Source organism: Gymnoscopelus braueri, assembly GCF_963280865.1.
Source record: "Gymnoscopelus braueri genome assembly, chromosome: 19".
NCBI classification, from domain to species: Eukaryota; Metazoa; Chordata; class Actinopteri; order Myctophiformes; family Myctophidae; genus Gymnoscopelus; species Gymnoscopelus braueri.
The window spans coordinates 40,512,657-40,526,835 of record NC_137621.1 but is presented as its reverse complement, the minus strand read 5'-3'; the positions used below and the strand labels follow the sequence as shown (position 1 = coordinate 40,526,835).

The window sequence follows — 14,179 nt, the reverse complement described above, 5'->3', positions numbered from 1 at the left end:
TTCACTTTCAAATAAAATAAACATTTAAAAAAAATATTTAAAAAAAATGAAAGAAGTTATGGCAAAATCACGGCCCCCTCACACATTAGTAGGACACTCTAATGCGTGAGGGGGCCGTGATTTTTCCATTACTTTTTTCATTTATTTTTTATATATTTTTTAAATGTTTATTTTATTTGAAAGTGGAGTATCCCTTTAAGCCCTATTTAATAGTGAAAATTGACGACCTATATAAGCTCACAATGCGTCGTATCGCGACACATTGTGTGCTTGTAGATCAGGTATTTTCACTATTTTATTTCTGAAATGTTTTAACTTTTTTTCTACATTTCTGAATATTTATTGATTATTCTCTTTTTACATTTCTGAATATTTATTGATTTTCTTTTTTCTTTTTACATGTTTTTAAAATTTTGAAAAAAAAGGGGATATTTACTCTCTAACTCCTACCTAAAGGCTCCACTCAGCCACATTCTCTCCCTCCTGGAGAAAAAAGGCTTCCATAACAATAATCCCCTGCCTGCCGTTGCCACGGAAACACTGTTATGTTTACGACTCCCTTCTTCTCTGGTTCCCTTCTCACATGGCTCCTCCGCTCCCCCACGTTGAGGTTCTCCGTGTCGGTGTCACCGCGTTCCCGGCGTGCGCGACAGCTGGAGGTCTGATAGAGAGGACGCTTGGATAGTAGCGGACGCTTGGATGACCGCTCTCAAGCGATGGGCGCGTCGCACGCCTGCAGGAGGATGGCTAAAACAGATGCTGGCGGACCGTCGGCTCGGACCGATGCGTTCGCCAGACGACCACCGCCGAGGCTGAGGGCCGGTTATTCTACCGACCCGGCCAATGAAAGCAGACATGAGTCAAAGCTGTCACCGGGTGAGTTATCAGGTGACTGGTTCATCGATCAGGACGGAGAGTAGGTGTAGGTTTCCCCTTCAAACTTCGTAACAAGCCACTTTTAACCACTTTAACCCTGGCGTCCCTATTTATCACTTAAAGCGGCACTATGTAACTTTTATTTAATGAATAAAATGTTATTTTGTCCAATATGTATGGTAAAGTATGTTAATGCAATGTATTACACGGCTTGGTTGAATGCTTGATTCTGATTGGTCAATCACTGAATTCAGCTGTGTGTTATTTCTGTATAATGACCGATGAACTCTATAACAGAACGCTGTCTAATCAAAGACTCGGAGCACCTGCTACGCTGCTTGATTTTGTGCTGTATCCAACATGACAGCCATGTAAACAAACACACTATGTTATTTACAGCTAATCATTGCTCTCAAGAATGTTTTTAAAAACATTTGAAGCGAGAAATAGACAATGCAGTTAACCGAAAATGTATTCTATTCGATTAACACTTCCTTGTTTTCCGAGGCGACCGTGTCTGCCCTTATGGAATGCTTTCATTACCGTAAGCAAGGAAATACTTTGTTTTGTTGTTACTTTTGGGACAATGTATTAATTAAAAAGTAGTCGTGTAATAAGCAGAATAATTGACGGGTGATTATGGCACCCTGTCGGGTTTTATTTCTCAACAATGCATAACCCTTGCATAACTTATACAATTGGGGTGGTTGAATTTTGTCTCCCTGCACTTCTATTGAGACATTTAGATCTGCATAACCCTTGCATAACTTATACAATTGGGGTGGTTGAATTTTGTCTCCCTGCACTTCTATTGAGACATTTAGATCTGTATCAAAGGTCATGTCTCACCTAGACACAGGATCTGACACCAATTTTGACCTGACGATGGTCAAGATTCAATTCATCCCCTGAGCAAGCAGCAAGGCCCACCCATCTGACGGCCCACCCAGCTTAAAGTGGGCGGCAAACGCTTGCAAGATTTTCAAGTGGGCCCTGATCCAGAAAAGGTTGAGAGCCACTGCGGTTAACAGGTACTCAGCCATAGTGTCCGGTAAACGGTGCACACAGCAGACCAAAGATCTGTGCTCGCGTCCCAGACCATCAGCCGCGAGCCATCCAGTAACAATCCGAAGAAAGCTCCACTCATAACAACATGTGGAATGGGCCCAGTTCCAATCAGAAAACACCAAATCCTCCCCTTGGCCCTGACTTGGACAGCTACACTACATCGTCGCTGTCGGGCAGAAACCTTGTATGTCCAAAACTGTAACTTGTCAGGAAATGGACACACTTAACCCCTTTCACTTTTGAACATAAACCCCTTTCACTTTTGAACATAAACAAGCTAATCTACAAGCTCACAACGCATCGCACCGCGACACGTTGCAAGCTTGTAGATCAGCTATTTTTGCTACTTTTGTGCGACACTATCGTACGACAAAGCAGGGCATTCATTTAAGGAAAAAAACATTAAAAGTTCAAATTTGGAGATACAAGGTTTCTGCCCGAAGACGGCGACGACATGTGAAGAGGTTTTGAAACCAGAGAGGAGATCCTTCTCTCCTTTCCCTTTTCTTCCTTCAGCTTGGATATTTACCCTAAATAAGCTGTGGGTCATTCTGCCTTGTTCTGGACTATGAGGGCTGCCGTGATTTGGCTAAGCATTCCCATATGCCAGGCATGTTTTGGTTTTATCCACAGCAACACACACCTCCAACTCGCTTTTCCGAGCTTTTCGTGCAACCTCTCCCCATGTAACGACCTGCTTCTTGTAAAGCGTCTAGCCAGGCCTTTCAGTTGTGAACAGGGAAAGTGTCATTACTGTATGTTGGTGTTGTAATTATGCGGTGTACATATCCCACATAAATCTGATATTTTATTTAATAGCCACCTAGTGGTTCATTAAGGCCTAGACCAGTGGTTCTCAAAGTGGGGTTCTGGGGTCCCCAGGGGTCCTTGAGGGGGTTCCAGGGGGTCCCCAGTAAAATTTGTTAATAAAGCATCACAATCATTTTTTATCCATATCCATATTTTAAACGTTGGCTATCCAAAAAATAGCAGATATATAAGCGGTATAATAGCGGTACAAGATATACTTATATACCGCTGTTATTTTAGAAAAATCTTGACAGTGTTTGAAAAATTTTGCATTTTTTTAACACAAATCTTCTCTTCTGGGGGGATCTCTGACATAAAATATTTTCAGATGGGGGTCCACGGCCAAATATATATCAATTTGGGGGTCCTTGATATGAAAAAGTTTGAGAACCACTGGCCTAGACTTCACTGGTTCAATCTAACTGGAGTTTTGCCATTAGCCCGATCGCCTGACTGGGCGGAGTCTATGGTCTGGAGCCAGGCTAGTTTGCCATCTCTCTTGATCACTATCATCCTAACTTCGTTTTAAACCTAAGTGTGTTAGGGCTGCTCTCTATAGTAGGTAAATGGCCTGTGCAGTACATTAGTAGTCATAATACGGTGCAGCAGACAGCAAATTCTGGGACAATTTGTCACACCTCAACAACTGAACAAAGATCTGCCTTGACGACAAATGTATTACAATATAGAATAAACATTTCCTAAGTTGTTCTCAATAGTTATAGTGGTATTTCTTTGCAGGAACTTGCGTAAAATGGTGAGACACAATGACAAATGTCCGTCACAGATAGAAGGACAGGACAGAGAATCGAGCAAGAGAAAAATAGTAAAATGAACAATTGTTTTCATGTCCAAACTTTGGACGCAAGCTGAAACCCATAGCAGACCACTTGGCTCCGACAGCTGGGCCTCCAAACAACACTCTCAACACTGTAGGTACAGCCAGGCCCACACAGCCATGCCAGCCTGCCAGACACCCACCCACACAACAAGCACGATCTGGGCATGAGATGGAACGTAAGTAAGGCAAAGGGTGGGGCTGGGTGTAGCAGAATGGACAAGGGTATGGGGTGCCAGGGGTTTTAGCTCATCCAACCATCAAGACGTCCACACACACCACAGGATGCAATCCCCTTCCCATCGCTAATCCCATTTAGGGCCGGGATAGTGAACGACCTGCAAGGAAGGGAAGTCAATGGCTGCTTCCCATTAACCCATTAAGACCTGAGGCCGAAACAGTTTCCTGAAAAACGTTGCTATATCAGTGGTTCTCAAACTTATACATAAAAAAAGTATATGTATTTGGGCGCTGACCCCCCCATCTCAAAATATCTGGTTCCAGGGACTCCAAGAAGCAAAGATTTGATTTAAAAATGTTCGCTTTTCAAATATATATATTCAAAGACGTGGAGTCGAGGACGAAGTGACGTGCTATGAGCTTGTATATCTGCTATTTCTGAATAGCCAAAGTAAAAAATGACACAGATGCTTTCCCCCGAATGGGTTAAGGAAAAAAACAAGGGAACATTCCAGGATTTATATTGTACCACTGTACTGTCCTGAGCTTGTTCCAGAACACATTTGACTTCTGTTTTCACTCAGTTACTAATGTAAGCAAGCAGTGGCTGGTTTCTGCACAACGACTCGTTTGGAAATAGGTCCCTTGTGTGACATAGAGAAGATTCGTAAGGTTCAAGAGATTTATTTGTCACGCTAATACAAGCATGTGTGTTGAAATGTTTGGTGTGCTCCACCAGATTGTGCTAACCAGGGTTGGATTGGGGGGGGGGGATTTCATGCCTCTGCTTTTGATACACCCCCCCCCCCCCCGTCAGTGGTGGAAAGTAACTAAGTACATTTACTTTAAGTCAAATTTTGAGTTATTTGTACTTTACTTGAGTATTTCCAATACTTTTACTTCTACTCCACTACATCTCAGAGGCAAATATTTTACTTTTACTCCACTACAATTATTTGAAAACTTTAGTTACTAGTTACTTTGCAGATACAAATTATTACATTGTAAAACATACATTAACCACTTTAGCCCTATCTTATACCTAGGCTATTTGAAAATAGCCGATCTACAAGCTCACAACGCGTCGCCATGCGACGCGTTGTGAGCTTGTAGATCTGCTATTTTCAATACTTTTGGTACTTTACATACATTTTTATACCAATACTTTTGTACTTTTAAAAACTTTTACTACTTTTACCTGTAACAGAGTACTTCTACATTGCAGTATTGACACTTTTACTAAGTAAAACATTTGAGTACTTTTTCCACCACTGCCCCCGTTACCTTTTATCCCCGGGGGCGGTTATGTTTTATCCCTGCTCCCCTGACTGAATTAAAATGCCGAAAATTAGACCCTCAAGTGTAATATAGAATAATGAATATTATAGCTCTGTGTGGAACATTGACAGGCAAATGTCGTGATTGGTTGAATGACAAAGGTTGGTACCTGCTGATATAAGCATATTTTTGCCAACCCACATTAAATGGAGCCTACCCGCATCCACTCATTTTACAAAACAACAAGCACTGGATTATTGGTTGTTATGTGTAACGAATAAAACGGTGGAGCAGCCTTTTATCTAATGGAGGACGTGGGGTAACATTATGCAGTACAGACAATGATGTCAGGTGTCTATTGTAGTAGAAGTAACTGCTCTCCGAGGATAGACCTGTCTGAACGTACAGTACAAATTTCCTGTTAATTATCTAAGCACGGCTGGTTAGACAAAACGGCAGTGGTGGAGAAAGTACTCAAAATCTTTACTTAAGTAAAAGTATCAATATTGCAATGTAGAAATACTCTGAAACAAGTAAAAGATCAGAATTCAAAAGTATTGGCATCAAAATGTACTGAAAGTAGCAAAAGTAGAAAGTACTCATTATGCAGAATGTCCCATTTCACAAGTTTTCAAGTATAAACATCTTTTGAAAATAGCAGAACTACAAGTTCACGATGCGACGCATTGTGGGCTTGTAGATCTGCTATTTTCAAATGGCCAAAATGTATAGGGCTGAAGTGGTTAATGTATGTTTTGTAATAATAATCAAAATCTACAAAGTAACCAGTAACTAAAGTTTCCAAATAATTGTAGTAAAAGAACAATATTTGCCTCTGAGATGTAGTGGAGTAGAAGTAAAAGTATTGAAAATTGGAAGTACTCCAGTAAAGTAAAAGTACCTCAAAATTTTACTTAAGTACAGTACTTGAGTAAATGTACTTAGTTACTTTTCACCACTGCTAAACGGTCGCACGCTTTAGCACCCCGTGACGCCACGACTTGTGTGAACGAGACTGTTGCTTTAAAACTCCCCGATTCTTCTCCTTTGTCTTCCTCTAGTATCGTCATTATGCCAATTAAACCCCCCCCCCCCATGTGTATAGTCTCACTGCTGTGCTAACCCCTATTTGGTCTTCTTCTCAAGGTGGGGGATGGGAACCCCAGGGGGGCCATTGAGGGGGTTCCAGGGGGTCCCCAGCTAAATGTGTCAATAGCATTAAAATCGGTTTAACCACTTTAACCCCTGCATACATCGCCGATCTATAAGGTCACAACCCGAAATAATTAGCAAAATACTTTTGAGACAAGACACGTTGTGAGCTTGTCGATCGGATATTTTCAGCTAAAGCCTTCCCCACAACAACAGAAAACAGAAGAGACACTAGTGTAGAGCCCTGAGGGACTCCGGTCAACGGTTAACCCATTAAGACCTGGGACGCATTTTTAGATTTGAGCTAAAAAGCATTATTATACACTTTGGCTATTCAAAAATAGCAGATCTACAAGCTCATATCTGCTATTTTTTTTTTAATCGAGAAAATGTGTGCAAAATGCAAATCTTTGAATATATTTATTTTTTAACCGAACATTTCTAACTCAAATCTTTGCTTCTGGGGGGTCCCTGGAACAAAATATTTTGAGATGGGGGTCCGCGGCCAAATACATATACATTTTGCGCTCCTTGACATTAAAACGTTTGAAAACCACTGATATAGCAACATACATTTAAAAAAAAAACTGTTAGGATTTAGAAGAAGAAGTTAGCATTTTGTAGAATCGGAACCTCAGGCCTTAATGGGTTAAAGTGCAATCACGTCACACACACACACACACACACACACACACACACACACACACAGGTATCCCCATCCTCACTCACTCACCACCAGCTCGGAGAAGCGTGCGTTCAGCTCCTCCTCGGGGGGCATGGGGGCGCTGAACTCCAGCAGCTGCAGCGGCACGCTGCTGTCCTTCAGGTTGATCTCCAGGGGCTCGCTGCCGCCGAAGCAGCACAGGAAGCCCAGGCCGGCCCGCGTCCGCTTCCTGGGCGGCATGGCGAAGGCCAAGACGATGACGTCGACGGAGGAGGAGGCGGCGATTGGCGGCTCGCCGGGCCGGGCGCTGCCGTCGGGTCTTGAAGGGGGCGCCGCAGGGAGGGTGGGGGGGTTAGGGGGGGTAGGGGCGGGGAGGGGGGGGAGTGGAGGGGAGGTCGAGGCTTGCTATCTAGGGGGCATGATCTGGAAGAGAGGGAAGAGAAACACAAGGCAGAGAAAGAGAGGAGGTTATTATAGGAAGACAGTTGAAATGCTTGTAACTAACACTATAGGAGCTCTATATCGGCGCTGTCGGGTCGGGAAACCCTGTGTGCCGAAACATGTACTGGTCACGTTACTTTCCATAACATTGTCAGAAATAGCGAAAATAGCAGATCGACAAGCACGCGTTGTGAGCTTGTAGATGGGCAATTCTTGCAACTTTTGTGCGACACAGTCATATGACGAAATACAATTTTGAAATGTGGTGATACAAGCTTTCTGCCTTACAGCAACGATATAGTCTCTGTTGGGTGGAAACCTCATCAGTACTTTTCAGTATTCAAATTCAAAAACGAAAAGGTCAAGGTCAAGCTCAAAAGTAACGTGTCACGTTTCGAGCTTGTAGATCTGCTACTTTTGATACTTTTGTGTGACGTTGTAGAATGATCAAGTAGGGCGTTCATTTATGAATTAAAAGTTAAAATCTAGAGATAAGAGCTTTCTGCCCAACAGCAATTAGATGCCCCATGGGGGCCTATACTTGGTCCCCTTCCCTTTTTCCCCCTCAACATCAATGTGTGCTGAAAATAGCTCTGCTTCCGGGTCCACTTTTTACACTCAAGAGTTCAACCAACACTGAGGGTTTTACCGCGTGGATGATATCGGACACCGTAGCCAAGCCCTGACATCGCAGGCTTTCAGTGCGTGACAAAGAGACCTCTTGTCTAATGTGGTACAATGGTGCCTGCACCGTGAGTCTGCACCCAACAGTGGTGACCCAATGCTACACTAACTGCTCCAATGGAGTGGCGCTAACGCACCGTGTGGGTGTGGGTGTGGGTGCGTGTGCGTGCGTGTGCGTGGACAGCGAGAAGAATGACATCCACTACAATGAGGGGAGAGGTTTAAATGGGAGGAGGATTTCCTCAACGCCGCCGAAAGGATATGGGTGGTCGGTACAGTACGCGTAACTCTCTATTATGTCCGCACGCACGCAAGCACGCGCGCACATCGCCGCGCGCACACACAAATTACGCATGCTTAAACCTCTTGTGCCAACAACCTCCTGCAATTTGTGAATGAATGGCCCTAGCATAAAAAGTGTTATGCTAATAGCATTGACACATTACACACACACACACACACCAGACCAAAACCACTTGACCAAAGGAGGGGGGAAATAAACCCCCTAGAAGCCAGCTCAATTATAAAGCTATTTACTCCCATGAAAAATGTATGCAGCTCTGGCAAAGACAACACTAAAAACCAAAGACCTACAACAGCACAGAGAGGGAAAATAAGAGAAGATTCATCCCACAGTCTACAGTTGACCTCCCACTTTGAAATAATTTACAGCCATCGCTGCCGAGGATTACAATTAAGGCGGTTTCAGACCCAGAAACTAGCAAGGAAAGCGTAAACAGGTCGTGGGAAAAATGCGGAGGCCTCGCACCTGTTTTGTTTAATAGGGGCAGTCGGAGTTTAAGACCTCGGCTTGATGTAAATCCTCAAGTGTTCATTTATCCAGTTGCAACTCCGAACCTCTTCTGTGAAACGCATTGGACTGCTCTTGATGTATGAAATGTGCTGCATAGATAAAGCATTGATTGAATGATTTGATTGAAGAGTGTACACATGTCCTTGAGGGGGTTCTAGGGGGTCCCCAGCTAAAATGATAGATGGTTGGACCCTTATGGGTCTGTAACTGTAACTCTGAGAGTGTACAAATGTTACATTTGTACACTCTCAGAGTTAAATGAACCTTCGGGATTTTACAGTGCAATAGCCTACATCTCGAGTGAGCGCAGCTACCCGCACATCAAGCTCGCTCCAGCACAAGTGGTTCTGCGTAGGAGTTCTCAACGTGTGTCTAAAAATAGCCCGGGACGGTTAAATTCTTTATGAATGCGCTGGGCCCTTGACAGAAGCTGAAATGGGGGGGGGGCAAAAAGGGAAAACACCAGATTTCCATTTTGCCTTTCGGTCTACTGCTCCGTTGGTTTTTCTTTCCGCCTGCTTGAAGGCGCCCTAAGTCTGCAAGCAGGAGCTAGAGAGAGCGCAGGGGCTGTGGCAAATGGATGGCAGGAACATACATTAAATAGAGTTGTAGTTGTAGTGATTGGGAGGTTTTTGTGAATATTACATGCTCCATGACGTTTTAATGCTGCATACTAACTAAGGGCTTTGAATAATACACACATGTGAACAGCCTGAAATAGTGGCTGTTTGCAGGCTGTTGCATCAGCATATTGGATGGCAGCTAAGTGTGTGTGTGTGTGTGTGTGTGTGTGTGTGTGTGTGTGTGTGTGTGTGTGTGTGTGTGTGTGTGTGTGTGTGTGTGTGTGTGTGTGTGTGTGTGTGTGTGTGTGTGTGTGTGTGTGTGTGTGTGTGTGTGTGAGTGTGTGAGCATGCTTGCATGTGATCCTGCACCTGTGTGCCTTAACAGCACAAATACAAAGCACTGTGCAAAGCCATAGTTGTGACAACAAGGCCTATGCGCTGTTAGACAACAAAGGTGTGACATTCCGTCCCCCATAGAAATGACAAGTGTTGTCGTGTCGACATTTGTACCCAATGTCACACACACACACACACACACACACACACACACACACAGTCGAAATTAATGTGCCCACCTCACCAAGCCACTGTTGTTTCAACAGAGGCGGAATCTGACTGCTGTCGAATGGAGTCTGCATAATGGGTTTCTCATGTGATGCTCCACATCTTTGGAGGAGTTTGCTGCTTTAACATAACTATTACAAACAACCACACAGATTTGGCCAGACGTCGCATAATAAAACCAAACGTGCACAGGCATAGAAGATAAGTGTTCCATCATGGTTTGCTGTTATCTTATCTTGTAGCTCAGTGTTGAACTGGGAACAAAAATAAGAGAGCACTGCATGAAAAAAAAAAATAAGATTGGCAGTGTCAAAAATATAGATTTATGGGTCAATTTCTACACAGCACTTAAACCTAGTTGACCGGGGTACCCCAGGGCTATATACTTGGTACGCTCCTTTTTTTCTCTACACACCACATCTCTGTTCCCCATAGAATAGAGCAGTGGTTCTCAAAGTGGGGTCCTTGAAGGGGGTGCCAGGGGGTCCCCAGCCAAATGATTTAGTTAGGAACCAAATGAACCCTTAATGTATCTGTAACTCTGAGAGCGTACAAATGGAACCAAATGGATCCTAACGTCTCTTATGGGGGTCCCTGGCATATCTTTTTTAAATGGGGATCCGTAGACTAATACGTGAGAATTTGGGGGTCCTTGACACGAAAAACGTTAGAGAACCACTGGAATAGAGACGCTCTTGTCCATGTGGATGAACTAACACTCAGGATTCCGCATTCTGCATGTACTTGGTAAGTAGACAAACCACGCAGGTTCTTTCAGGTTTTTATCACCTGGGGAAAGCCATGACACAGCGCTTTCTGAATGGTTTCTTCTTCTTTTATTAGGACAAGATCCAGCGCGAGGAGTCCGTGCCAAGTCATTATGGAAGAGAGAGTGTTTCGGTTGCATGTGGACAGCTGGTGGAGCCCAGCGAAGGAGAGGCTGCTCGACAGGGGATTCAGCACGATAACATCCTGAAACTCCTGTCTTAAGTGTGTGTGTGTGTGTGTGTGTGTGTGTGTGTGTCTCTCTCTCTATCTCCACGTGCGGCCGGTCCTCACTCAGCAGCACCATTCCTGCTGGCCCGCTGCCAGCCCATACCCAGGAAAAGTAGGCCAAGTGATCCAAATACACACACACACACACACACACACACGTTTGTACTACTATACTTGTGAGGACGTCAACATTTTAGGATGGCCGTTTGCCATTTTTAACCCTAACCCTAAAGCCTGAGTTATACTGAGTGTCACGCACCGAAAATTGCCAATCTACAAGCTCACAGCACGTTGCACAGCTTGTAGGTCTGATATTCTTGGTATTTGATATTATAAAAACTCCAACCCCAACGTTTTTCAGGCCAAGGACCCCTTAGCTGAGAGAGAGGTGAGGCAGGGACCCCCCCACTACATATCGTATGAAATTGTGTTGCAGATTAAACTTTTTTCATAGACGTGTTTGACAGCAATGTCAATGTGTAGCGTTGTGTTGGATTCATGTTAATGTGCATTTTCAGACAATTAACCACTTAAACCCTCAAAAAAAATTACGCTCAGAATGAGGATGCTAGGGTTCAAGTGGTTCATGTAAAGAAAAAGACCCCTGCCCTAATGCCTAATCCTAACAAATCTTTTATTTGTTATGATAAAACAATAATTTGTCCTGTCTGTTTTTGAAATTGAACAATTTGGCCCTCGCAAGTATAGTAATACAAGTACACACACACTCATAAACACACCCACGTACACACAAACACAGGAACATACACAAACCCACACACAAGCCTTGCACGAATGTTAGAAGATAGATAATGGAGGGCATGCGTTGGTGTATAAATGATTGATTTTTGCAGTACTGTTTACCATTGCTCTCTGCACACACACACACACACGCCAAATTGACTCAGTCCATCACTGCCGGCCTTATGTTGCCAGAGTTTGCGAGAGAAATAAGCAACCGGGTCAATGAAAACAAGCCCAAAAGAAGCTACTAGGCCACATGAGCACTTTAAACCCATATTTACATTGGCTATTTGAAAATAGCCAATATACAAGCTCACAACGCGTCACATCTCAACGCATTGTGAGATCGAAAACGAACATTGAAAGAAAGCTTGTGGATCGAAAACAAATCTTGAAAAAAACAAAATGTGGAATATTTTTTTGAAACATTTTAACAACACAAATCTTTCATGGGGCGGATGAAAATGTTTGAGAACCACTGGTTTTAAACAACATTTGGTATCAAGCCCAAAATAAGCAACTACACTTTAAAAAGCCCCCCAAAAAAAAGACACAACCTGCAACTACCAATATTTACTTGCGCCTTTTACAGAAAAAAATAGCCCTAAGTCGCTCATAATAAGCAGACATGGCAACACCGCATCCATTTCAACATTACACTGTCCCCTTTACTCCCCCCCCCCTCCCCGCAGGGAGCTACCGAGTTCCATTCCCTCTTGCTTTTCTATCGCAAACAGAGACGCTTTCTCTGGTTTTATGTTTTATTTCCCGTCTTGTTATCTATTCTCTTTAAATCGGTGGGTTCGTTGTCACATCTCCCTGGCTCGTGACTTAGCCAAGTGTGTGGGAGAGCGCACACAAACACACATTACATTTCCCCCTATACCAGTGACAGTGACAGACATTAGAGTGACATCGAATGTGACGGGAAGGAACCCCAACATCTTTGGGGAACAGGTACCTCTAGTATGAACAATTTCTACATCTATTTCTGCTACTTGGGGTGTGTGTGTGTGTGTGTGTGTGTGTGTGTGTGTGTGTGTGTGTGTGTGTGTGTGTGTGTGTGTGTGTGTGTTGCAAATGAGAAAAGATTGGAGAGGTACGTAAAGACAGGGATTTTTTATCCTCCCAGCCATTTTTTCCCACACGCTTGCCTGCAGATGATGAACGGCCAGTTTGCATGCACTTGAAGAAACAACTACATAAAAATGTGTTAGTTCTGCTTCATGGCGTGAACACTGCTCAAATGCATGCATGCGCACATGCACACACACACACAAACACACACTACAAACATGCACATTAGAACACCAGGCTTACTCATTTTTCATGCACAGACACACCCCGCTCATGTTTAAGCATGCACGTGTATTATGCGCAGATACATGCATGCACGAGCATACAGTAAGTAGGACTACGGTGTACCTGCACTACGGTGTACATTCTCACACACAGACACACATTTGTATTACTATACTTGTGAGGGCATCAACATTTTATGAATGGCATTTTAACAGTTTTTGAGCATTTTAAAAGACGGACCTACAAGCTTGTAGATCGGTTAATTTTTCGGTGCGCGACACCAGTGTATAAATCAGGTATATAGTCCTAACCCAAATATTTTCCTAACTGTATAAGCCGGACTCCCCAAATAATTTTTAACCACTAAACAACCATTTCTTCTTCCTCACAATGTTTTTCGATTTCAAATTCTAACTATACTTGTGGGGGGGGCATGCCGTCCTCACACGCATTGTAATACAAGTGCACACACACACACACACAGACCTGAAACAGAGAGGAGCCACTCGGCTGTTTGATGCAGCCGAGCAGAGAGAGAGAGAGAGAGAGAGAGAGAGAGAGAGAGAGAGAGAGGGAGGGAGAGGAGGGATGCTGCTGCCACTTCCCATTCAGCTCACTACCTCATCCCCATTGCAGGGAACTAGGTCAGTGGAGGAAGAAAAGACAGGGAGGAGGAGGAGGCAGTGAGGAGAGATAGGCTGCTGCTGCACATGAGAGAGAGAGGCGGCGGGAGGGAGACAGAGAGATGGAAAGAGGAAGAGAGAGAGACGCTGTGTATACTGTATCTGTGTGGAGATCAGGCTCTCAAACATCTGTGCCTGTATAATTTCCATTCTCTCCACAACACATCTGTCACACAACACTGCTTTTTTGTGCAACACACACACACACACACACACACACACACACACACACACACACACACACACACACACACACACACACACACACACACACACACACACACACACACACACACACACACACACACACACACACACACACACAATAGTGTTTCTGCTCTTGGCACACTGCAGGGTAGCTACTGTTGCACCTAGTAGTACTGTATGTGCCACACTCAGCAAAGTCCAGTGTTAACTTGGGTTGGGATCCGGAAGCAGGAGGAACCGGCTCCAACCGGAATCGGTTCCATCACATTTGGAACGGTTTCTGGAAACCGGTTTTATCACACTGTCAGAGCTGGT

General features: G+C 43.9%; 1 protein-coding gene across 1 annotated transcript in view; it reads right to left on the bottom strand.

The window, feature by feature from the left end:
* Nucleotides 1–14,179, bottom strand: part of daam2 (dishevelled associated activator of morphogenesis 2) — a 145,684-nt gene that overhangs the window by 82,243 nt on the left and 49,262 nt on the right. The window contains exon 2 of the mRNA XM_080413281.1: nucleotides 6,936–7,289. Within this exon, the coding sequence (XP_080269407.1) occupies nucleotides 6,936–7,106 (171 nt within the window). The 5' untranslated portion in view covers nucleotides 7,107–7,289. The remainder of the gene's footprint in view (nucleotides 1–6,935; nucleotides 7,290–14,179) is intronic.